General features: G+C 45.8%; 1 protein-coding gene across 1 annotated transcript in view; it reads left to right on the top strand.

Moving 5' to 3' along the window:
• The first annotated feature begins 1,140 nt into the window (after positions 1 to 1,140).
• Positions 1,141 to 24,375, top strand: part of ptges3l (prostaglandin E synthase 3 like) — a 36,070-nt gene continuing 12,835 nt past the window's right edge. The window contains exons 1-5 of the mRNA XM_038778924.1: positions 1,141 to 1,608; positions 6,721 to 6,834; positions 7,699 to 7,765; positions 12,871 to 12,969; positions 24,009 to 24,095. Coding sequence (XP_038634852.1) covers positions 1,580 to 1,608; positions 6,721 to 6,834; positions 7,699 to 7,765; positions 12,871 to 12,969; positions 24,009 to 24,095 — 396 coding nt within the window. The 5' untranslated portion in view covers positions 1,141 to 1,579. The remainder of the gene's footprint in view (positions 1,609 to 6,720; positions 6,835 to 7,698; positions 7,766 to 12,870; positions 12,970 to 24,008; positions 24,096 to 24,375) is intronic.

The raw sequence follows: 24,375 nt of genomic DNA, 5'->3' as shown, positions 1-24,375 counted from the left end.
ATGCAGTGAATAGTTAAAAATATTTATTAATATAAGGGGCGAGCGAGTCTTTTGTCTTGACGGGACATTGCTGATACTGAGGGACTGGGTTTCCTCCGGCCCCTCCAGCTTCCTCCCACAGTCCAAAGATGTGCAGGTTAGGTGGGGTTCCAGGGATAGGGCAGGGGAGCGGGTACTCTTTCAGAGGGTTGGTTTAGACTCGATTAGCTCAATGGCCTCCTTCTGCACTGTAGGAATTCTATGTTCCTATTCAATGATTCTATGAATTAGTTTTCACCATTTAAAATATGCAGACCTTCCACAACTGAAGAGCCTATGAGCGCTCCATCCATTCTTAAGAGAAGCAGGTTACTTTGAGGTGCTGGGTTACTGATGGTGACTGTTGACACTGTATTGTAGCATCAGCATACTGTTGCTGTGATGCGTGCACCACAGAGGCAAGAAATTACATTTATGCAGCACCTTTTAGATGTTGTGCAATGGAAATATGACCGGACCAAAAAAAAACGTCCCTCTGAGCTACTTGAGGATATTAGGAAAAGTTGAGAAAGCTCGGCCGAAGGGTTCGGTTTAAGGAGTGTCTTAAATGGGGAGAGAGGTGGGAAGGTTTAGGAGTGGAATTCCAGAGTTTAGGACCTTGTCAGCTGAAGGCCAGGCCGCCAATGGCAGAATAAAAGAAACGAGAGATGGACCAAGCGTCCAGAATTGGAGGAACCCACAGCTCTGTGTTTTGGGCCGAAGAAGATAGGGAGAAGTGAGGCCTTGGAGACGACGCTTCATACACAGCAGTTACAGTCTATTCCTGATGATATTCTGTATTGAGTTATCCAATAATGACACTTCAAAAGTGAAAGTGCCTTGGGATATTTTATTAAAGGTGCCAACTAAATTCAATAGGTGTGGTATAAAAACATCACTGAAACACCAATCATTGATTTACAGCCAAGATCATTTTGACATGAAAAACAAATGTCACTGATTATACAGAGAATTTTTTAATTATCCAACATTAATATGGATTGAACTGTGACATCACCTCTATCTAAAATAACTTGTAAGTGCAGATGGCATTTTAGTTCCTGGTTGTATGATTCAACTTCAGGAGGCTGTACCAGAGGCAAAATGGATTTTCAAATAATTACCCTAAATGGTAATGAAGTTATGTGCAGGATTATATGGATTTGTCGTTTGTGACGGCCTCGCCACCATATCATTCCCACTTGTATCATCGCCACCATGAAGTGCCTGGAATCTCGTGAATAAACATCTGCTGGAGTTGACACACAGCTCCACACTTCCCCGGGTCCTTCTCCACATTGCAACAGTCGGTGACTAATAAACTAAAGGAAAGAGCGAGCTGAAGGGCAGTCGGTAAGAGGCCGGGGCTGGGGAGGAGGGTGCAGGAGAAACATCGGGACAGATGGGAAGGAGAAGCTAAAAATAGCAGCATCTGTTTCTGCCTGACGCACTGGAAGCCAGGCACACGCTGAGTAAACTTTCCCAACACTCCGGCTTGCCACAGGAGTTTTACACTATCACTCTACAGACGATTTGGTGGAAATTTCTTGGTGAGCTGACTATGTCGGTTTCAGGAGAAACTGATTACAGGTAATGTAACAGTGGTGATAATATGTGAAAAAAATGTATGTCCCAGGTTTACTTATTGTGACTTGTAACAAGAGGTATTATTTTAAATGTACGCGAGCCCTCCAAACCTTTTCATTCGTTAGAAGTGGCTACACCCCACCGAGAAGCTTAACAAATCTAAGATGCCACTTCTCCCAATGTAAGAGCTGCTGACGTTATTTTGTGAGGGGATTGGAAACTGAAGAGCTGGCATTTGAACCTTTGTATTCTGTGGCCTTCAGAATGATGCTAGGAGGCCTCCATGTTGTCTTTGTGAAGTTGCTGGATTCTGGGGTGGATACTTTGATCTTTGATTCTTCTCTGGGTCTTTGTACTTCAAATCCAATCGGCCGGATTCTCCGTTCCTGAGACTAAGTGTTGGCGTCGGGGCAGGATTTGCAGAGTTCTACGACAGCAAAACTGGCGACGCACCTGGACCGATTCAACGGCTGTTCAGGGACTAGCACTGGCGCCACGTGCAACACAATCGATTCCTATGAGTCCTGGATTCACCGGGTCCGGGATTCGCTCTCAGGAGGCTGACTGGCTGCAGCTGCATATACACACTTCACTCCCTACACATCATCCCACCCGACAAGATGGCAGCAAGACGTGGGGCCCAGAGGTTCACCAATGCGGAACTAGGGATCTTGCTAGACGCCATGGAGGTGAGCTGGGCGACCCTGTACCCTGGGGTGGGAAGGAGGCTGCCAGCCGCCGCTGTTCACTGGGCCTGGACGCAGGTGGCAGAGGTGGTCTGCGATGTGGGCAACACCGCCCGGACCGGCCAGCAGGAATAAATTGCATGATACCTCAGGGCAGCAGGATGAGTAGGCAGCACTATGCTCCTGGCACCAACTCCAGTGTTGTACACCCCACCCAGAGGGAGACCGAACCCCCACCCTGCACCACATGCCGGCACCTATACTGGCAACATGGCCGGGTGCCCTGGTCACTGAAGCCACCATCGAGCTACCCCCTGGGCTGTGTTTTCTGTGTCCCTCCCCCCGCGGGAGCGGTGGAAGACTCGAGGGGGACTGCCGAACCTGTGGCTCCTCATCGCTGCAGAGCAGAGGGAACTGGATGTGGGCCAAAAGAAAGTGCAGACACCAGGGTGGAAGTTGGCATCGGGCGAGGAAGTGAGACCCCACTGAATTGGGGTTCCCCATGCATGTGTGTCACCCCCCACCACCTCCACCACCCTCACATTACACCCACACCCAGACCACTCCCACAACACCCCTACACCCCCGCTCCATGTCCACCACCACCCCGCACCCCCGACCCGCAATGATCCTGTCATGTGTCTTGCAGGAGCTGCTAATGATGAGGCGGGCCCTTCAAGTGCCCGCTGCCCCCAGCCGCCAGCTAGAACCCCAGGAGCTGAGCAGTGCCGAGGATGACATCAACACAGACGGGAGCCCTCGGCCCGCATCCCAGAGCTCGAGTCTGGGGGAAAGCAGCGCAGCGTGGCCAATTAGAGCTGAGAGACCCCGCTCCTGGGATCTACCCGGCTTGCAACGCCTCACGAGATCTAACGCGATCTCTCAAAACGTTGCGGGCCGGGTTGTGGGTGAGATCACTTTTTAGCAAACCTGCATATTAAAACGAGACAGCTGGTTTTGATTTATATGTGCAGATTCCCGAGGTAGCCGAGGCGTAGGATCTATCTCCCTCACCTTGGAGACCTTGGGTGAGCGCTGTTCAGTACTGGTCTCCAGAAATGGAGACCAGATGGAATTACACTTGTGGGGGTCTCCCAGGGGATCGGAGGCCCCGAGGTGCATTCCCTTTGGGCAGGGTGGGAGCCTGGCACTGCCAAGGTGCCCAGGTTGGCACTGCCAAAGTGCAAAGCTGGCATTTTTTCTATGGGTGCGATCGGGCCTGGGGTGCACTGCACTGTTGTTGGTCCCGTAGTGTATTGGGGCTGGGGGGTTCCTCGAAGATATCGGGGATCTCCGACTGCCCCAGTATGTAGCTGTCATGCACACGCCCGGGGAAGGGTGCAGACACCTGCATGATCCGGAGCTGGTGGTCGCTCACGAGTTGAACATTCAGGGAGTGGAACCTCTTCCCGTTGATGAAAGGCACTCCCTGTTAGCCCGGTGTGCACAAGGTGACATGCGTACCATCTATTACCCCCTGGACCTGGAGTATCCCAACGATGGTGGAGAATCCTGCTGCCTGGGCATCTTGTTGGGCTTGGTCCAGGTCAAAGTTTATATGGTCAGCTGCCTGCGCAAACAGTGCATCCATGACTTCACGGATGCACTTTTCGGCTGTAGGTTGGGATATGAAGCGCAAGTCCCCATTCGAGCCTTGGAATGAACCCAGATTTTAGAAGATCAGGGCCGTAGTGACCTTGACTGCCACCGGGAGTGAGTATCCTCCTCTTCCACGTGTTTCCAAGTCAGCAAGGCTATGGTACTATCCGCTTGTTGAGGTGGAGACTCCTGCGGAATATGTTGTCTGACATCTCCTCAGACGACCAGCCACGCCCGTACAGCTTGTTCCATTGCTGGCCTCCTCGTCTGAGTCCCTCCCTGGCCTGATGGGTGGCCGTGTCCTCAGAGTGTGGGGCGGGCTGCTGAACATGGGCTGCTGCCTCAAGCCTGCGCCGACGCTGCTGCCACCGCCTTCTCCAGCGCCTGGCTGCCCAGACTACCACCACCACCGCGAGGGCAGCTAGGGTCAGTGGGAGTTAAAGTGACCTTCATCATATTACCACGGACAGGGGATGGTCAGTGGGACGGACATGCAGCAGCTGAAGTTGCTCCTGTTAAGGGTATACACTATCCATGGGGTGGCCTGTTGGACCTGCATGTGCTAGGCCCCTTACCCCCTAGCCCAGGGGCGACCCCCAACCAATGGCACCCTCCCCCCAACCGGGCACTTTCCCATCCAGGGAGCACCCTGCCTCCCCTCTTTCACCCCCCAGCCACAAGCACCGAAGTAGCAGATGATTGCTCAAAATTGCAGGTGGCTACTCACCCCCTCCACTCCTCTGAGCAGACATTGCGCTAGCTTCATGTTTTTAAATAGGTGTGCGAAAGGGTGCCCACATGACGCTCGCTGGGGAGCCGGGTAGTTCTTGGAAGGCCGTTAGATAGGGGTTCTGTCCTGTTAACGATATGGAGATTGGCATCAATTGGTGTCAATTGGTTTCTCGCCAGGTCTAGGCGGGGTCTGGAACATGCCAACAGGAGCAGGCTGGTTAGACCAATCGGTGCCTGGCGCGGGGGACCCAATTTCGGCCTCTCCTACGATCTAACCTGCTTGCGTGGATCCTCGCTGGGCGCAACGCAGCCATTAGACTGTGCACCAAGTGCATGAACAGTCAGGTTCAGATTCGGACAGTTACCAGGGAGGGGAATTGAGTTGGTGGCAACCAAGAAACAGTGGAGCAAAGAGGATGTGTAAGAGGCCAAAGACAGAGGAACAGGAATTCTGAGAGTATTGCAGGGCTGCACAAGGTGATTATTACCAATGTTACTACTATTGTTGCCCCCACAGCTGCCCAGTTTTAAAAAATAAATGTAGAGAACCCAATTCTTTTTTTTCATTTAAGGGGCAATTTAGCGTTGGCAACCCGCTTACCCTGCTGGTACAAGGAGAATGTGCAAACTCCACACGGACAGTGATCTGGGGCCGGGATCAAACCCGTGTCCTGGGTGCCTTGAGGCAGCAGTGCTAACCACTGCACCACTGTGCCGCCCTCACAGCTGCCCAGTTCAGAGATTCTAGCCTCTTGGATAACTGCTCCTCCATTCACCTCACTATTGGCCATAGTCAGTAGCCTAGGTCTGGAATTTTTACCTGAAGCAGTCAACATTTCCACTTTTCCAAATTTAAAACACTCCTTAAAAACCTAAGCATTTGCCCTCGCTCCTAATATCTGCCACCTTGACTCAGCAGCCATTTAAAAAATGATTATGCCTTGGGGTGCTTTTCTCCATTGAAAGATTTTTGTTATTGAACCAAGGACCGGTTAACAAAGTATTACTGTACCCAATTGCACATTGACGGTTATGCCTGATCTATGTAATGTCAGCGAGCTGACAATCTTCATACTCCTTCAGGCCACACAAAAAACATTTCAAAAACTGAACTGTGCCATTTCCAGACTTTTATCCTGTAGTTGCCTTGAAGATTGCTGGCCATCATGCCCCACACCAATGAATAATAATAATATAATAATAATCACTTATTGTCACAAGTAGGCTTCGACGAAGTTGTGAAAATGACTGTGAAAAGCCCCTAGTCACCACGTTCCAGCGCTTGTTCGGGGAGGCCGGTATGGGAATTGAACCCACGCTGCTGGCCTTGCTCTGCATTACAAGCCAGCTATTTAGCCCGCTGTGCTAAACCAGCGAGGGGAATATATGGGATTCATGACTGGTCCGTTGGCTTTATAGGGTTAAACTTCACGTGCAAAGGGCTCATGCACATTTAAAACATCACCTTAGTACCACTCGCAGGGCAGCACGGTAGCCTAGTGGTTAGCACAACCGTCTCACGGCGCTGAGGTCCCAGGTTCGATCCCGGCTCTGGGTCACTGTCCGTGTGGAGTTTGCACATTCTCCCCGTGTCTGCGTGGGTTTCGCCCCCACAACCCAAAAATGTGCAGAGTAGGTGGATTGGCCACACTAAATTGCCCCTTAATTGGAAAAATAATTGGGTAATCTAAATTTATATAAAAAAAAAGAAAGTACCACTCGCCAATTTGGGGCAGCACGGTGGCGCAGTGGTAGCACTGCAGTCTCATAGCGCCGAGGTCCCAGGTTCAATCCCGGCTGTGGGTCACTGTCCATGTGGAGTTTGCATATTCTCCCTGTGATTGCGTGGGTTTCGCCCTCACAACCTAAAGTAGGTAGATTGAACATGCTAAATTTCCCCTTAATTGGAAAAAATTAATTAGGCACTCTAATTTTTTTTTTAAAAACAGTATCATTCCCCAATTTAACTGTTAAGTCACCATCTAAAACTTAAACTTCAAAATAAATGCCCACTTCTTTATGCTTCAACTTTTAACACCTGATGCTTTAAGAATGAAAGAATGACTAACTGCTGTTTGATTCACTTTTATTTCGTTAGCCTGCCAGCAAAGACACAATGGTATGACCGTAAGAACTATGTGTTTGTTGAGTTCTGCGTGGAAGATAGCAAGGATGTTGATGTTACAATTGAAAGATTCAGGCTGGTCTTCAGGTAAGACACTATTGTGCTAACTGTGAATTATTTACTTTGTCGTATTGATCACTGGTACATGTATATTTAAATGCAAATTTGAACTCACAACAGTGCATTGTGAAGAGCTAACACTAGGATGATGCTTAAATGATACTAATCTGTCATCAAATAACTTCCTGTTCTTGTGTGCTCTTTGTCACCGAGAGGGCTGCAAGAATCCACAGTTAATAATGGACTCTTTTAGAGTTGTACTTTAGTCAGTCTGCCCAAAGGTCTGTTTATTTTAACTGCTAGATAGTGCCTGAAATTCTAGCTACAAGAAAAGTTGAATGTGGTTGTTGATTGCGACTAAATATTTTAACCGCAGCCAGATGGCACAGTGTTGTGGAATTCCAATGTTCTGTGTCATGGAGTAGGAAGACTTACTCTCAGCTTAGTGGATTCTCGATTTCAGTCATGCCATTGTGAGGAGCAGATGTAAGGTGCTGCTCGCTGAGGGAGAAATATGAACTAGTTACTTTTGTGCTGCCTTCACCTTGCTCATTGGCCAGCTGTGTCAACTGAGATCAGAAGGTCTGACATGGGGGCACTGGCTGGATGACCCTAAATTTCCATAGGTCGTGTTGCAGGGCAGGGAGGGTAAACTCAAAAGTAACTGTGCTCATTTTGATTCCTGAGGTGGAACATCTTGCTTCGGTTTAGGCACCTCGCCCAAGAACCTGGCTGGGACCTAAATGAGCTTCTGTCAGTCGTGCATGACTGTTAACTGGTAAACCACGGAGGGTAGCTTTCATTGTGGAAAATGAAACATGTAGCTTGTAAATACAAGTAATATGGATGAATATGATCATCGGTATTTATTTTACACTTGAATTTTAACAGATGCAAATCAGCGGATAACCTGGAACTCTATAACAACATTGAATTATACAGCAGAGTGGAGCCAAATGTAAGTGGACATGCGTCACTTTAACCTGCATAAACTGATAGTCTAAAGCATGTCCTGCAGGCATGTGTTCAGTAGAAACTCTGGCACTCCCATTCTGGGTCTTGTGAAATGTATTGCTTTTACTACTTGAATTCATTCTGTTTTTAAAGTCCATCAAGTCAATCCCACTGTTACCCTAGTGATTGAAGGCATGGGCTGGTGGAGTGCTCAGCTACCCCAGTGTAGCCTTAATTCCTTGTCTGTGCTGATTTGGTTGAACTCAAGTCTGAGCAGCGGTTTAGCTGGTACAAGATCCTCAAGTTGAAGAGGGGGAAAGATAATTAGTTTCCCTATCCTTGTTGCTTTCTGATTTGTTTTTATTGGAAATGTTTTCTATCTAGATTTGCATATTTCAGGAGTGGGAACTTTGTGTCCATCTGAAATGAAATGAAATGAAAATCGCTTATTGTCACGAGTAGGCTTCAATGAAGTTACTGTGAAAAGCCCCTAGTCGCCACATTCTGGCACCTGTTCAGGGAGGCTGTTCGGGATTTGAACCGTGCTGCTAGCCTGCCTTGGTCTGCTTTCAAAACCAGCGATTTAGCCCAGTGTGCTAAACAGCCCCTCTGTGTAATTTCATGTGGTATTTCCCCTTCATTTTTCCTCAGCGTCTACACTGAGCAACTTCTCCTTGGTATCTTCTCCACAGCCTCCCTTGCTCTCTGTCTCATCCAAATTTCACTGTCCTTCATTCTCCCTTCACTTCTCCATCCATTTAAACTTTACTATCCATACTCAAGCTCCACCCCCAAATCCACACTATCTCCTGTGGCCCCTTTATTTTGTGGTTTCACCATCAAAGCTACTGTTTATCGGTTACCACCTAAATTCCCCACATTTTAAATCCCAGTGTGTCCTGCTTCTGTTCCTGGGAGAACCTCCGCCCCCATGTGCTATTCGCTTACAAGAGAACAATAGCATAGTGGTTATTTTATTGGACCAATAACCCAGAGGCCTTGCCTAATGATTCCAAGGCATGAGTTCAAGTTCCACGGCGGCACCTGGAGAATTTAAATTCATTTCCTGAATAAATCACAAATGGCGGTTCCACCCCCATTTCTGATAGATCCCATTCTTACTGAGGGGGAAAGGGGGCAAGGCTTAAGTCACACAGGCTGGAAACCAAGACACAGCAGGGTCACTTAAAGTTAGTGCTGAGTTTAAACCAACCCTATTTTCACAGTTCCAAGGGACTTAAACCACAGCCATAAGTCACAAATGTATGGAGTAGACATAAACATTTTTGATGGATAAGGTCTTTTTAAGTGTCATGATCCAAAGTTTTTTTTAAAACCACCGCCCCTTAAACATGAAAAAAGAAGGCTTAAGCTGCCAGTTAGAGTTAAGAAAACCACCCGCTGCTGGACTGCTTTGATTGATAGGCCAACGGTTGTAGGAGGTACAAAACATTTTCCATCTGTTCCTGAAGTTTCAATAGAGTTCTTTGTTAACATTTCCCAAGGGTTGTTATTAAAATTGAGGTAATTATGAATGCTGGGCTGAGTTTCAAAAACTACAAAAATACTGATTTCAGCCGAGGTATTAAAGGATTATCTCTCTTTGATATGGTTACTGTGTAGCTCTTTATTTGTTTTTGTAATAGATTGAGTACTTGAGGGTTTTAAAATCTTTGAATGAGTTTCATGAGTGGGAGATTTTTTTATTATCAACTGTATATGAATGAGAGCTTATTTAATTGTTGGGAGATTATTTTTCTTTCATTTCTGCATGATTCCTAAGATTTTCCCATAGTGGATATCGGGCGAGTGACTATGGGGTGGCATGGGATTATGAGGGTGCTGTCATATCCACTCATGTATATAATGAGATGCAGACAGGCAGTAATTGACACATAGGATGACCAATGAACACACAACACAGAACAACCAATCACCAGACAAGACACCACCACTATAAAGCCCACAGGGCATTGAGACTCCCGCTCTTTTCGGGAACCAGACACTGAGACAGTCAGAGTGCACAAGTCAGTGGACATTATTGCCATGTGGTAGCTAGTAAGTCTGGTCGAGCCAGTAAGAGGTCGTCAGTAGGATTAGTAGAGTGTCAACCCACAGCTGAACATGTACAGCAGTTCATAGTTTAAATAAAACAATGTTGGATCATCTCTGGTGTTAGACGTTTGTTTCTAGCTTCCCTGCATCCAGTTTCTGTCAACATCGAACCAACCAGCCTAACACATCATGGTACAAGAGTGCTATTAATCCTGCCGAACCTACCTTGAGTGACTCTGCAGCGACCAGCAAGCGGCCATCCAGCGACATGGAAAACCTCCAGCCTCCTCCGCAGCTCCGCATCTCTGGCAACCTCGCTGCCAATTGGGAGATCTTCAAGCAAAAGTTCCTCCTGTATATCGAGGCCTCCGACCTCGGGGCAGCATCGGAGGCAAGGAAGATCGCACTATTTCTCTTGACCGCGGGGGATCACGCCATCTACATCTACAACTCGCTTCCGTTTGCCGATGGCGAAAACAAGACGAAGTTCAAAACAGTCCTGCTCAAATTCGATAGCCACTGTGACATTGAAGTGAATGAAGCTTTGAACGGTACATCTTCCAACAGAGGCTTCAGGGTAAGGATGAACCTTTTCAGTCCTTCCTGACCCAGCTCCGCATCCTGGCGCAGTCATGTAATTATGGCTCGACGGCTGATTCCATGATCCAGGATCAGATCATTTTCGGGGTCCCCTCCGATTCCCTGTGGCAGCAGCTCCTCAAAATCAAACAGCTAACCCTCTCTGTCGCTATCGAGACGTGCGTAGTCCATGAGCATGCCAAGAATCGTTACTCCCACATCAGGGCGGTGGAAACTGCAAAACTGGCCTCCCACGAGGCAGAACGGGTGCAGGCCATTTAAAAAATGTAAGGCCCGAGTATCGAGGAGAGTGGCCGTTTCGCGCGCTTTTCCTGTGTCCCTACGCATGTGCGCCACGACCGGGTGGCCGACGAGGCCGAAAACCCTAATGCGCAGGTGCGTACGTTGGCCGACCGCACTGCGCATGCGCGTTGGCGCACGGAACGCGCTGACATCAGCGTTATGACGAGTCTGAATTGTGGCTCCACCATTTAAAGCGGCAATGTCCAGTCAAAGGACGGCGATGCTTACAGTGTGCGAAGTCTGGCCATTATGCGGCCTGCTGCAGGTCCGTTCCACCGATTATCAGCTAGCAGTCCCAGATACGGCGCAGAAGTATCCGCATGGTACAAAAAGACATGCAGGATGCTGATCCCGACAGCCCAACGGATCCCGATGCTGATTGGCTCGAGTCTCCATATCGGGTGGGCATCTTAACCACACGTGAGATGGTCCCCGCTGCACCGGTAACCCGCCTTTCGATCCTCAGTGTGGATCCCGACGATGAGTGGCGTGCTATCCTCACAGTCAACCAGGCTCGCATCTGATTTAAACTGGACACCGGCGCGTCTGCGAACCTCATATCGCAGTCAGATCTCGACAGCATCCGTGATCGACCTAGCATTCTTCCACCAGCATGCCAACTCCTTGACTACAATGGCAATGCCATAGCTGCCAGTGGATTGTGTCGGTTAGGGTTATCTCACAAGGACTTCAAGGCAACTTTACAATTCGAGATCGTTCGGTCTGACAGGGCGTCCCTGCTTGGTGCTCGCGCCTGCAAGCTCCTGAATCTGGTCCAGCGAGTCCACACCATGTTCACGACACCGCCACAATGCCGGCAATCCCGCCTGTCCAAGTGCCAGCGTCTCCTGCTCCACCTCTGCGCCGATCGACCAGAATTCGTTGCCCGCCTTAAAGACTGAATCTATAGACTTTACTTTTGTAAATTCTGTTCAGTTTGCTCTGTATCTGCACGATAGACACCTTCCCATGTAAATATGTTCGTTAACTCACCACTTGTACATAGTCAGGCATGTATATACCTTCACGTTCCATAGCTTACTTTAAAAAAAAAAGGGGGAGATGTCATAATATTCACTCATGTATATAATGAGAAGCAGACAGGCAGTGATTGACACATAGGATGACCAATGAACACACAACACAGAACAAACAATCACCAGACAAGACACCACCACTATAAAGCCCACAGGGCATTGAGACTCCCGCTCTTTTTGGGACCCAGACACTGAGAAGGTCAGAGTGCACAATTCAGTGGACATTATTGCCATGTGGTAGCTAGTAGGTCTGGTCGAGCCAGTAAAAGGTCGTCAGTAGGATTAGTAGAGTGCCAACACACAGCTGAACATGTACAGCAGTTCATAGTTTAAATAAAACAATGTTGGATCATCTCTGGTGTTAGACGTTTGTTTCTAGCTTCCCTGCATCCAGTTGCAGTCAACGTCGAACCAACCTGCCTCACACATCAGGTGCATGGTGGATAGATAGGAACGTGGGTTGCCATGGAGGGGGCATGGGGATATGAGGGGTGGGTGGGGGCATGAGTTGACAGTGAGCAGGGGTGAGAGACTAGAGGACCTAACAGCTTCTAAAACAGCTGGGATGAAGTCTGAGAGAACAAAGGCAGGTTTTCTAATCAGCCCACCTTGGCACTTGTCCAGCCTTGAGGCCAAAGATCTGCATCTTACGGCTATGTGCCTGACTCTATCCTGCCCCGTGCCTCCCTGGAGTGAAATGTGCGTGTTAAGTGGCCCTTTTAAACCGAGGCTGGTCTGCCGAGCCAGGGTATTTCCCTACTTCAGCTCCCAACCTCGGTGGTGAAAATCTAGCCCCTAGTATCGGGAATAGTGACCATGTAATTACAAGATTGTCATTGACTGCATTGATGCAGTCAGCAGGACGAATCTCCATCTGTCCACAGGTCACTCAGTTCAGTCACGCACTGGCCATACTGTGCTGAATCTAGCCCTAAAATCAGACCTAGACTCAACATACACGTCCAGACAGCAGCAAAGTGAAATACGGAGCTGGCTTTTTATGTCATTTGTTTTTACCGTATTATAGTGTACATGTGATCATTCAACACCATCAATTTCACTAAAGCAAATTCTGTGATGTGTATTATAGGACTACAGGAGTTCAGTCAATTTTTGTTTCTCTTTCCATTGACAGGATTCGAGACACAAACGTTCTGATAGGTCTATAACTCTCTTCATGAGGAAAGATGATGGTAAAAAAGCTTGGCCAAGACTGACGAAAGAGAAAACCAAGGTATGGCTCTCGACTAATATTAAATAGATAAATTGGTTATGACTGGGATCAATTTAGTTGCATAATTGCAACAACTATGGAAGATTCTATGAGGAGATCTTGTAGTATAGATGGAGAATGTTTTCATTTCCCTTTTCCCCACCCTCCCATTTAAACATGTGGCGATGAGGACTTCTGATGGCAGTATGTAGGGAGCAGTTACACACGAGTTGGCCCCCACCTGTGTACTTTAGCTTTAACTCTTTTTGCCCAGTTTTGGGGGCTTTTGGCTTGAAACTTAACTAATTTGATGGGATAATGTTACCAAACAAGACAAGTACCCCAATGGGAGGGGGCAACATGTGGCACAGTGGTTAGCACTGCTGCCTTCGGTGCTGAGGACCCGGGTTCGAATCCCAGCCCTGGGTCACTGTCCGTGTGGAGTTTGCACATTCTCCCCGTGTCTGCGTGGGTTTCGCCCCCACAACCCAAAGATGTGCAGGTTAGGTGGATTGGCCATGCTAAATTGCCTCTAACTCTACATTTATCAAAATAACAGAAATACCCAGAAGGTCCAAGTCAAAGAAGCCAGCCAGTAAAGAGTCGTCGACTGATTTGGAAGTCTCTTGAGGCTTTTCTGTTGGGAAAATGGCGGAGGCCGCTGCCGCGACTCAGGTCACTCCACTGATGGCCGAGATGCTTGCAGGCGTCTTGGCAGTGGAATTTAGGAAACAGCGGCAGGCTTGCACAAGTCAATAGAATTGGTCCTGGCTCCCATTCGATCGGCACTGGCTAAGACGGATGAGACGGTAAAGGCGCAGTGTTACAGGATGTGGAGGCGGCTCTCTAGAAGCAAAGCGATCAGATTGTCTCCTTGGAGGCTAAGATGGCAATGTTGGCCAGTGAGAATAAAACACAGTGTGCCACGGTGGATGACCTGGAGAATGGCTCCAGGAGACAGAACCTTAGAATCTTGAGGCTGCTGGAGGGAGTGCAGGGCCCAAATCCGATTAACTACACATCGAAGATGTTTGTGAGGATGGTGGGGGAGGGTGGATTGATGTCCCCTCCTGAGCTGGATCAAGCCCACCGGTGACTTAGGCAGAAGCCCTGTTCCGGCGAGCCACAACATTCAAGCATAATTAAGCTCCATAGCTATCAGGAGAAGGAACGAGTCCTGAGGTGGGTGAAGGATCACCGAGATTGCAAATGGGAGGGCCACGCCATCAGCTCCATCAAGATATAGGAGCAGAGCGGGCTCAAAGATGGGTAGCATTTGCCATGGCCGCACTGTATAAGAGTGGAGTTCAGTTTGGGAATACCCTGCACACCTCCCAGTAACTTATGATATGAAGGATTATTATTTTGATGTGTCGGAAGAGGCAGATGCTTTTGTTAGGAAACATGAGCTTTGGGTGAGTTATTTGTAACTTGTATGGGGTTTTGATATTATTGGCGAGGGCATGTGGTTATGGGAACTTGCTGGGATTTCTTGTACCAGTTTGTATTTCCTTGTTCCTGTGTGGGATAGGTGTTTTTCTTTATTTAGTAAAGTTGGATGTGGATGGGGAGCTGGTCGTTATGGCTATTTATTTGTCTGTACTCTGGACAGGGGCCGCCCTGCTAGCTGAAGAAGTTAGCTAACTGAAGCAAAGTGGTGAGGGTAACTGCAGCTCATTATTTTAGTGTAGTTTAAGATAATGAGCTTAGCGTTTTTGTTTCGTTTGAGGTCCGGGGTAATGGAGGTAGGGGTAAGGGTTTTGTGTTTTCCTTCCGGTTGTTTGATTGTGTATTTGGCTGTGGTGCTGTTGAGAGGCGGGGTTTGAGGGGGGCAGGGAGAGTTTGCTGATGGTGACTACAGCTTGCTCTTTGTTTTATCTTGATGAAGGATTTGGCGGCCATCTTGGGTGGGCTCGAGGCCTGCACTTACTAAGTAATTGTTGGATTATCTCTCTTGGTGGAAATGGCTGACTTGGGTGCTCGGTGGGGTGGGAGAGGGAGGCCACCAATTCAGTTGGTCACCTGGAATGTAAGAGGGCTGAACGGCCAGTAAAAACGTCGAGGATATTTGCTCACCTGATGAGTTTAAATGCCAACCATTTGCAGGGAAGGACCAGACAAGATTACTGAAGGGCTGGGTGGGACAGGGTATTCTACTTGGGTTTCGATGGGAGGGCTCGGGGCGGGGGGGAGTTGGGCTACAGTTTTGATTAATGAAAGGGTTACCTTTTCAGCTGTTAAGATCCTGGCGGACCCGAATGGGAGACATGTGAATATCAGTGGGTCTTTGGCGGGCACCTCGATGGTCCTAATTAAAGTATGTGCTCGAAATTCAGATGATTACAGCCTTTTATTAACACGTTACTGGCTCCATTCCTCACTTGGATTCACACCAACTAATTTTAGGTGGCACTTAAATTGTGTTTTAGACCCTCGATTGGACCGATCTAGGCCTAAATCTCTTATTCCATCAGGGGTGGCAAAAGCATTATTGGTTTTATGGAGCAGATGGGCGGGGGGGGGGGAGCTCTGGGCCCGGATAGATTTCCCATCGAGTTCTGTCATGTGAGAGTACCTTTAAGAAATGAGTGTTTAAGAAATGTACCTTTAAGAAATGGGTGTTTATCAGTGATGTCAGAGTGTGAGTGGAGCTGGGCGGTCTGTCAGCTTTTTACTTTCATTTTAGGCTGTTTGCTGCAGGGTGTGTTTTTTCGTTTTCAGAGCTGGATAGCTGTAGTGACAGCCAGAAGGTATATTAGAGTCTCTCTCTCTCTGCAATCTAAAGACTAAATCAATCCTTTGGTGATTTAAAACTAATAACTGCTCTCAGTAGTGACTTTAACCTGATGTGCTTCTATTTAAAGGTTTTTTAAAAAGTCTTATGGATGTTTAAAGGACAGCTTAAGGATTACTTGGTGTTGTATTCTTTGGGGGTTATATTTGAATTGAGGGTTGCTAAGATGTGCACTGTATGTTTTAAAAAGGTTAACTTGAGTTCATAGAATAAACATTGTTTTGCTTTAAAAAATATTTTTCCATTTCTGCTGTACCACACCTGTAGAGTGGGCTGTGTGCTCCCCATACCACAATCAATTAAAAGTTGTGGGTCAGGTGAACTCCATGATACACTTTGGGGTTCTCTCAACCCTACCCCATAACAGTTCTATAAGACAGTTCTGGGGCAGTTGATCACACCACTCTTGGACACGTTTAATAATTCCTTGGTCCGGAGAGTGTTGCTGGTGACATTGGCGTATATTTCCCCGATTTTGAAAAAGCATAAGGACCCTGAATGTGGGTCGTATCATCCCATCTCTTAAAAGTTGTGGGTCAGATGAACTCCATGATACACTTTGGAGTTCTCTAAACCCTGGCCCATAACAAATTGGGGGCTCGAGGGGGATAAAAGTCTATCTATTGGATTGGGTTAGTGAAACGTACAGTTGGATGATAGTGAAGAGGATAGTGAGAAAGAGTGTCGAAGGCTTGGTGGGAATCTATTTAAGTATGTCCAAGCATTGCCAAGGTTTGATGAGAAGGAGGTAGAAGCCTTTTTCATTTCATTTGAGAAGGTAGCTAAACAAATGAAATGGCCACAGGACATGTGGATATTACTGATTCAAACAAAGCTGGTAGATAGCGCTGGTGAAGTGTTTGCATCACTACTGAAGGAGGTATCTGGGACGTATGAGGAGGTGAAAAAAATTCATCTTAGGTGCATATGAACTGGTGTCTGAAGCCAACAGACAAAGGTTTAGAAATTTAAGGAAACAATTTGGTCAAACATACATGGAGTTTGAAAGGCTCAAACAGAAATTTTGATAGACGGATAAGGGCTTTGAAAATAGACCAAACATATGAAGCTGTCAGAGAAATTATACTTTTGGAAGAGTTTAAAAATTCAATTCCTGATGTAGTGAGAACTCAGGTGGAAGAACAGAGGGTTAATACCACGAGGTTAGCAGCAGAAATGGCAGATGATTATGAATTAGTTCATAAATTAAAGCTTGGTTTCTGACATCAGTTTCAGCCTGTGAAGGATAGACACTGGGGACGTGAGAAATACTCAAGTGGTAGAGGCAAAGGTGATCTGATGGGAGATAATAAGGAGAGTGTACCTCAGACTAAAAAATAAATCCAGGAGGGTGGAAAAGAAATGAAAAGTTTCAAATGTTTTCACTGTAATAAAAGTCACAGTGTTGGTGGTTGAAGAAAAGCACTGGGAAGGGTGATGTGGTAAAATAGGATAAGACAGTGGGGTTTGTTAAAGTGGTAGAGGAACGCCTAAGTGAAGCGAAGGAGGGGCAAAAGATTGTACAGCCTGATCAAGAGGTGATTCATAAGAAGGTGCCAGATCTCTTTAAAGAATTTACTTGTCTGGGTAAATTTACTCTGTGTATCAGGAGGAGCAGGAAAAGAAGTCACAATTTTAAGAGATATGGGAGCTAGTTAATCTTTAATGTTAAGAGATGAGTTTATGTAGTTCTGGAGTTATGTCGTTTGGGAAGAATGTTGCCAGAAAAGGTGGTAATATGTGGAATTCAGGTGAGACGAGTCGTGTTCCATTATATAAGGTAGGTTGGAAAGTCCAGTGAAGAGTGGTGAAGTGGTAGTAGGAGTAATAGAGAAACTATCTTGTCCAGGAATACAGTTTATCTTGGGTAATGATATAGCTGGATCACAGGTGGGTGTGATGCCTACTGTGGTTGATAAGCCAGTGGAAAATCAGACAACTGAAGTGTTGAAGGACGAATATCCTGGGATTTTTATCCGGATTGTGTAGTAACAAGGTCGCAAAGTCATAGGTTAAGACAAGAGGAGAAATCAAAGAGTGAAGATGAAGTTTAAATGCAATTATCAGAAACTATTTTTGATCAGATGGTTGAAAAAGAACAAGAACAGGTGGAGGATGAGGCGGATATTTTTAGTTCAGAAAGATTGGCGGAGTTACAACAGAAAGATGTAGAAATAAAACAGATGTATCAGAAAGCATACACGGAAGAGGAATCTGAGTGTATACCAGAGTGTGATTACCGTAAAAGTGATGCCTTGATGAGAAAATGGAGACCTTTACATACGCAGGAGAATGAAAAGTGGACAGAAGTTCATCAAGTAGTATTGCCGGTAGGGTATAGAAAGGAGGTGTTGCGAGTTGCACATGAGGTACCAGTGGGAGGTGATTTGGGAATAAGGAAAACTCAAGCTAAAACCCAGAAAAACTTTTATTGGCCTGGACCAAATAAAAATGTAGTTAAATTTTGTCAGTCATGTCACACATGTCAAGTGATAGGGAAACCTCAAACAGTGATAAAACCAGCACACTTAATACCCATTCCAGCATTTGAGGAACATTTTACAAGGTTCCTAATTGATTACGTAGGACCGCTTCCTAAAACAAAAAATGGGAATCAATATCTTTTGACTATAATGGATGTGTCCACTAGGTTTCCAGAGGCCATTCCAGTGCATAATATTACAGCTAAAAAGATTGTGGAGGAGTTACTTAAATTCTTTACTCGATATGGACTACTCACAGAAATACAATCGGATCAAGGATCAAATTTTACCTCAATGTTATTCAAAGAAGTTATGGATAGTTTAGGAATAAAACAATTCAAATCAAGTGCGTACCATCCAGAATTGCAGGGAGCGTTAGAAAGGTGGCATGAGACATTAAAGACAATGTTGAGGGCTAATTGTCATGATTATCCAGAGGATTGGGATGAAGGAATTCCATTTGTATTGTTTGTAATTAGGGATACACCTAATGAGTCAACCAAATTCAGTCCTTTTGAACCAAGTTTTGGTCATGAGTTAAGAGGACCACTTAAATTGATTAAGGAAAAATTGGTGAGTGAGAAATCAGAACTTACATTATTGGAGTACGTGTCAAATTTTAGGTAATGATTAAATAGAGCAGGTGAATTGGCTAAATAACTTTTGAAAGTTGCACAAAATGTGATGAAATGGGTCGCGGACAAGAAATCCAAATTTTGTAGTTTTGCCAGTGGAGATAAAGTTTCAGTATGGTTGCCAGTGGTAGGTGAACCTTTAAAAGCTAGGTTTTGTGGACCTTATCAGATTGAAAGGAAATTAAGTGAGGTGAATATTGTGTTAAAAACACCAGATAGAAGGAAGACTCACCGAGTGTGTCATGTGAATATGCTTAAAAGGTACTTTGAAAGGGAAGGAGAGAAAAAGGAGGAGGTTTTAATGATTCTAACTCAAAGTGGCGAACCAAATCCAGATGACTTGGAATTTGGCATACCTCAAATTAAATTAGAAACCGAGGATGTTCTTAAAAATTGGGATAAAGTGTTGAGTTACCTTCCAGAGGAAAAACAAACTGACCTGAAAGAGTTATTGATATCACAAGGGCAAGTTTGTGGAGATAAATTGGGAAGTATTAAAATGGCTATACATGATGTAGATGTGGGAAAGGCTGTTCTAATCAAACAACATCCATACAGACATAACCCTTTAAAATTGGCACAGGTTAAAAAAGAGATTGAGAGTATGCTTAAAAATGGCATAATTGAAGTGGGTTGCAGCCAATGGAGCTCACCCATAGTGATGGTACCTAAACCAGACGGTACCCAACAGTTGCGTGTGGACGATAGAAAGGTTAATGCAGTTACAAGAAAGGACTCTTATCCTATCCCACGTTTGGAGAATTTTATTGAGAAAGTGGGAAAATCAGCTTTTATTTCCAAACTGGATTTACTTAAAGGTTACTTTATCCAAAAGGGTGAAGGAGATTTCAGCTTTTGTGACTCCAGATGGTATATACCAATTCAAAGTTATGCCATTTGACATGAAAAATGCCCCAGCCACATTTCAACGGTTAACTAACAAAGTTGTTTCAGGATTACCCAATTGTGCGGTACATATTGATTCCAGTGGACAGCGGAGTTTCAACAGGCATTTGACTGCCTGAAAATTGTGATAATCAATGCTCCTGTGTTGGAAAATTACAAGGGACTCTGTGATCAGATTGAACTAAAGTATCTGACATTAAAGAGAAATGCTGAGGCGTAGCAAAATGAATGGAAGCAGTTTCAGTTGGAGGGACAAGAATAAAAATGGACTATATTATTATACCTGTTCGCGTGTTGTGTTTTTTGAAACGAAAATGTATATCTATTGTGCGCATTTCTTAAAGGAAATGAAATGAAATGAAAATGAAATGAAAATCACTTATTGTCACAAGTAGGCTTCAAATGAAGTTACTGTGAAAAGCCCCTCATCGCCACATTCCGCCGCCTGTTCGGGGAGGCTAGTACAGGAATTGAACCGTGCTGCTGCCCTCCTTGGTCTGCTTTCAAAGCCAGCAATTTAACCCTGTGGTAAGGATAGTGAAAAGGTGAAAAATGAAACCATCTTGACATTGATGGTTTATTTATTTTTCTTGGGGATGGTGTCATGTGAGAGTACCTTTAAGAAATGAGTGTTTAAGCAATGTACCTTAAAGAAATGTACCATAAAGAAATGTATGTTTATCAGTGATGTCAGAGTGTGGGTGGAGCTGGGCTGTCTGTCAGCTCTTTACTTTCGTTTTAGGCTGTTTGCTGCAGGGTGTGTTTTGGTTTCGTTTTCAGGGTTGGATAACTGCAGTCACAGCCAGAAGGTGTATGAGTCTCTCTCTCTGTAATCTAAAGACTGTAAATCAATCCTATGGTGATTTAAAACTAATAACTGTTCTCAGTAGTGACTTTAACCTGATGTGCTTCTGTTTTAAGGTTTTTAAAAAAGTCTTATGGATGTTAAAAGGACAGCTTAAGGATTACTTAGTGTTGTATTCTTTGGGGGTTATATTTGAATTGATGGTTGCTAAGATGTTCACTGTATGTTTTAAAAAGGTTAACTTGAATTCATAGAATAAACATTGTTTTGCTTTAAAAAATACTTTTCCATTTCTGCTGTACCACACCTGTAGAGCGGGCTGTGTGCTCTCCATACCACAATCTATTAAAAGTTGTGGGTCAGGTGAACTCCATGATACACTTTGGGGTTCTCTCAACCCTACCCCATAACAGTTCTGTAAGACATTTCTGGGGCAGTTGATCACACCACTCTTGGACACGTTTAATAATTCCTTGGTCCGGAGGGTGTTGCTGGTGACATTGGCGCAGGTGTATATTTCCCTGATTTTGAAAAAGCATAAGGACCCTGAATGTGGGTCGTATCATCTCTTCTCTTTTTTGAATGCTGATGCTACATTGCTGGCTAAAGTGTTGGCAATGTGATTGGGGACCTGCCTTCCAGGGGTGATTTCAGAAGAACAGACGGGTTTTGGCAAGGGTCAACAGCTGTCGGCCAATATATGTTGATTCTTAAATATCGCCCTTTCCCCCTTTACAGCGCCTGAACTGGAGGTGATTGTTTCAATGGATGGTGAAAAGGTGTTTGATAGGGTTGAGTGGGGGTATTTTTACGAGATTCTTGGGAGGTTTGGTTTCGGGTCAAAGTTTATATCTTGAATTGGGTTGGTGTATAGGGCTCCCACCGCTAGTGTTCGCACAAACAACCTGTGATTGGGTTACTTTCAATTGAATAGGGGTACGGAAGGATTGTGCATTGTCATTGCTTTTGTTTGTTTTGGAATTGAACTACTGGGCATAGCGTTCAGATCTTCCAATGAGTGGAGGGGGTAAAGTGGCAGGGAGGGAGCATAAGGTGTCCTAGTATGCAGATTATCTGTTTCTTTATGTCACAAACCCATCTCCACCATGGCTGAGATGATGAACCTCATTAGGATTTTCAGCTCCTTCTCGGGGTATAAGTTGAATTTGGATACGAGCGAATACTTTGCAGTGAATCCCCCAGGAGAGAGAGAGAGAGAGGGACAGTCGGATGCTTAGCCTTAACTAATTTGTTATTTTATTACTGGGCAGCTAATATTGAAAACGTACTGGGGTGGCTCAAGTTTCCGAGTTCCATCTGGGGGCTGATGGAGGCGGGCTCTTGTAGGGGTTCATGTTTGGGGGCCTTGGAAACTGCTTTGCTTCTGTTTATCTCGAGTCCGGTAGTGCTGTCCACGCTGAGGATCTGGAGGCAGTTTAGGCAACATTTTAGGCTTGGCTCCATGTCATTGTCAACCCCTATTTGTAGGAATGCTCGTAACACTGGGCGAGATCCAGATTAACATATTAATGGCTCATTTATATATGGCTGCCCCGGATTATCCCAACGCCTGGGAACGAATGACCTCCCCAGCCAGGCCATACAGGGTGGCGTTTAGCATTGTTCCACATAAAGCTGGACCAGGTATAACTGCACCTGGGAGGGTACCATGATGTCAGTGCCTTGGTGCCCAGATGCCAGGGTGGCACTGCAAATGGCCAGGGCTTGAGGGGGTATGAGGGGTGGGGGGTTGAAGGGTGAGTATGAAGGGGCCTCCTAGAGATGGGGGGAGGGTTAAGGATGGGGGTCCTGAAATGGGGTCCGAAAAGTGGGTGCCCCTAAGAGACCCCATAGCAGGGTGTCCTCACTTGGAGGGGTGTGGGGTAATGCACATGTGTGCAGGGGAGGTGACATTGTCCATGAACCTTTCAAAATGGCAGCCTGACCTCTGAGGAGCCGGTGTTGCCAATGAGTTCAACTCCCCACTGCCGTTTGCTAGATTGGAGAGAAACTCCCCAAAACCCAAAGAATTACTAAAGTATGGGTAAATACCAGTGTGGATCTCACTGAAAAAGCTGGGAGAAGCACCCTGTCAAACACACCCAAAATAACACTTAGAAATGTTTCCGTTAAATCATGCCCATTGTCTGTTGTGCACTTTGATTTGTCATTGTAGGCACATTAATGGGATTAGTATATTTCAGCTTCAGCATCAATATGATACATCTGCTTCTTGCACCATCTGGCTTTAGGGAGTATATGGGTTCAGTTTTGAATCTCTGTTCGGTTTAGATCGCCAGCAAGTCCACTACTGCCTGGGAGCACCAGTGAAAGACATGAACCATACTGATGGTTGGGTTACCTCGACAGAATATCGGCAAACTTGCAGCATGATTCTGCTCCTGGCCGGACAAAAATCATTTTGAAAACCTATTTGTGCTGCATCTGGACGGGCCTCAAGTAGTTCCTTTATTGGCCATTGCTAAGGCTGCTCCAATACCAATGAAGAAGCATACATAGCACACAATCTCCCCGTGTGCACCAGAAATAGGGCCAGGTTCCTATTGTCTGTAGCACTTCCATTTAAATAACGCTTTCTCCTGTTTCAGACAGGAACACTGATTGCCCCCAATATAGGTCTCAGATGGCTACTGTAGCAATTCTCATCTGGGGTCTGTGGTATCCGCAGAGACCTTCTGGGCATTCTGTGTTCACAGCTGGCCCACAGGTAGACGACGTGAGCAGCCACCCAGCGTCCTGTGACCAAGAGTAAATGAATGAAATGAAGCTGGAGGCCCGTTCTGCTTCCCATGTTCTCCTGGTCGGTCCCTGCTCCTCTTCTGCCCTCTCATGTTCCTGGTTCACTATGCTCTGGGCTTTCTCTGTGCTCCTACACGCCCCGTAATCCGGCTTTCCCCATGTTCTGCTCTCCCTGGGCTCCTCCTCACTACAAGCTTCTGATAAGGATAGTCAGACTCTGCAAAGGGAAGCGGGTGCCCGCATTTTACTGACAAATGTATGTTATTATTCTAACACGGATTGCATGCAGCGTTTCAATATTATAGTATATAATTTAGTTGGAAGTCCTTCATTACTAATTCATTTGAAAAGGCGCCCCTTTGAGAGACACTTGTTTGGCATGAGTGGACGATTTTGTTGGCCCACGACCCTATTGAATGGGGTTAGTGAGCAAATTAAAATGGTCGCCATGATCTTTAAATAAGAGTAACTGGCTAATGAGCAGTAGTTCTACCTCCTGACTTTCAGGTACAAAATAAATTTTTGCCGTTGACGTCATTTGTTTTTGTGATAATTGCATGTATAGCCATGTCCCAAAGGCAAGATGACATCGTCATGCACTGGGGAGCGTGTTCCTGCATTGTTTATACAGAATTGACTGAAGCTTGTATAAAACGGTGTGTATTTTTCTTCCACAGCATGCCTGGTTAGTTGTGGACTTTGATAACTGGAGGGACTGGCACGATGATGATCAGCAGATGATTGACTTGGAACATTATTCAAATGTATGTCCGACCTCTGTGGAGTATGACCAGTTGCTATTAAAGAATGGCAGCTGGAAAAATAAATGGTCTGCACTGCACATTCTCTTAAATATGGAGATGGCTTTACCTGTAGAAGTCTAAGGTTCTAAACATGTAAAGCCTGTAATTTTACATCATGGCTCTGTAACTATATGACTTTCTGTTACTATTTTCTTCATATCATTTGTTGGTTTTGGTAATGTGCCTTTCAATATTTCCTACCACTTGGACTCCTATTGCTTAAATATGTATCCAGTTACAT

This window comes from Scyliorhinus canicula, chromosome 19 (assembly GCF_902713615.1).
Source record: "Scyliorhinus canicula chromosome 19, sScyCan1.1, whole genome shotgun sequence".
In the NCBI taxonomy this organism is placed as follows: Eukaryota; Metazoa; Chordata; class Chondrichthyes; order Carcharhiniformes; family Scyliorhinidae; genus Scyliorhinus; species Scyliorhinus canicula.
This window is presented reverse-complemented; position numbering and strand designations above follow the sequence as displayed.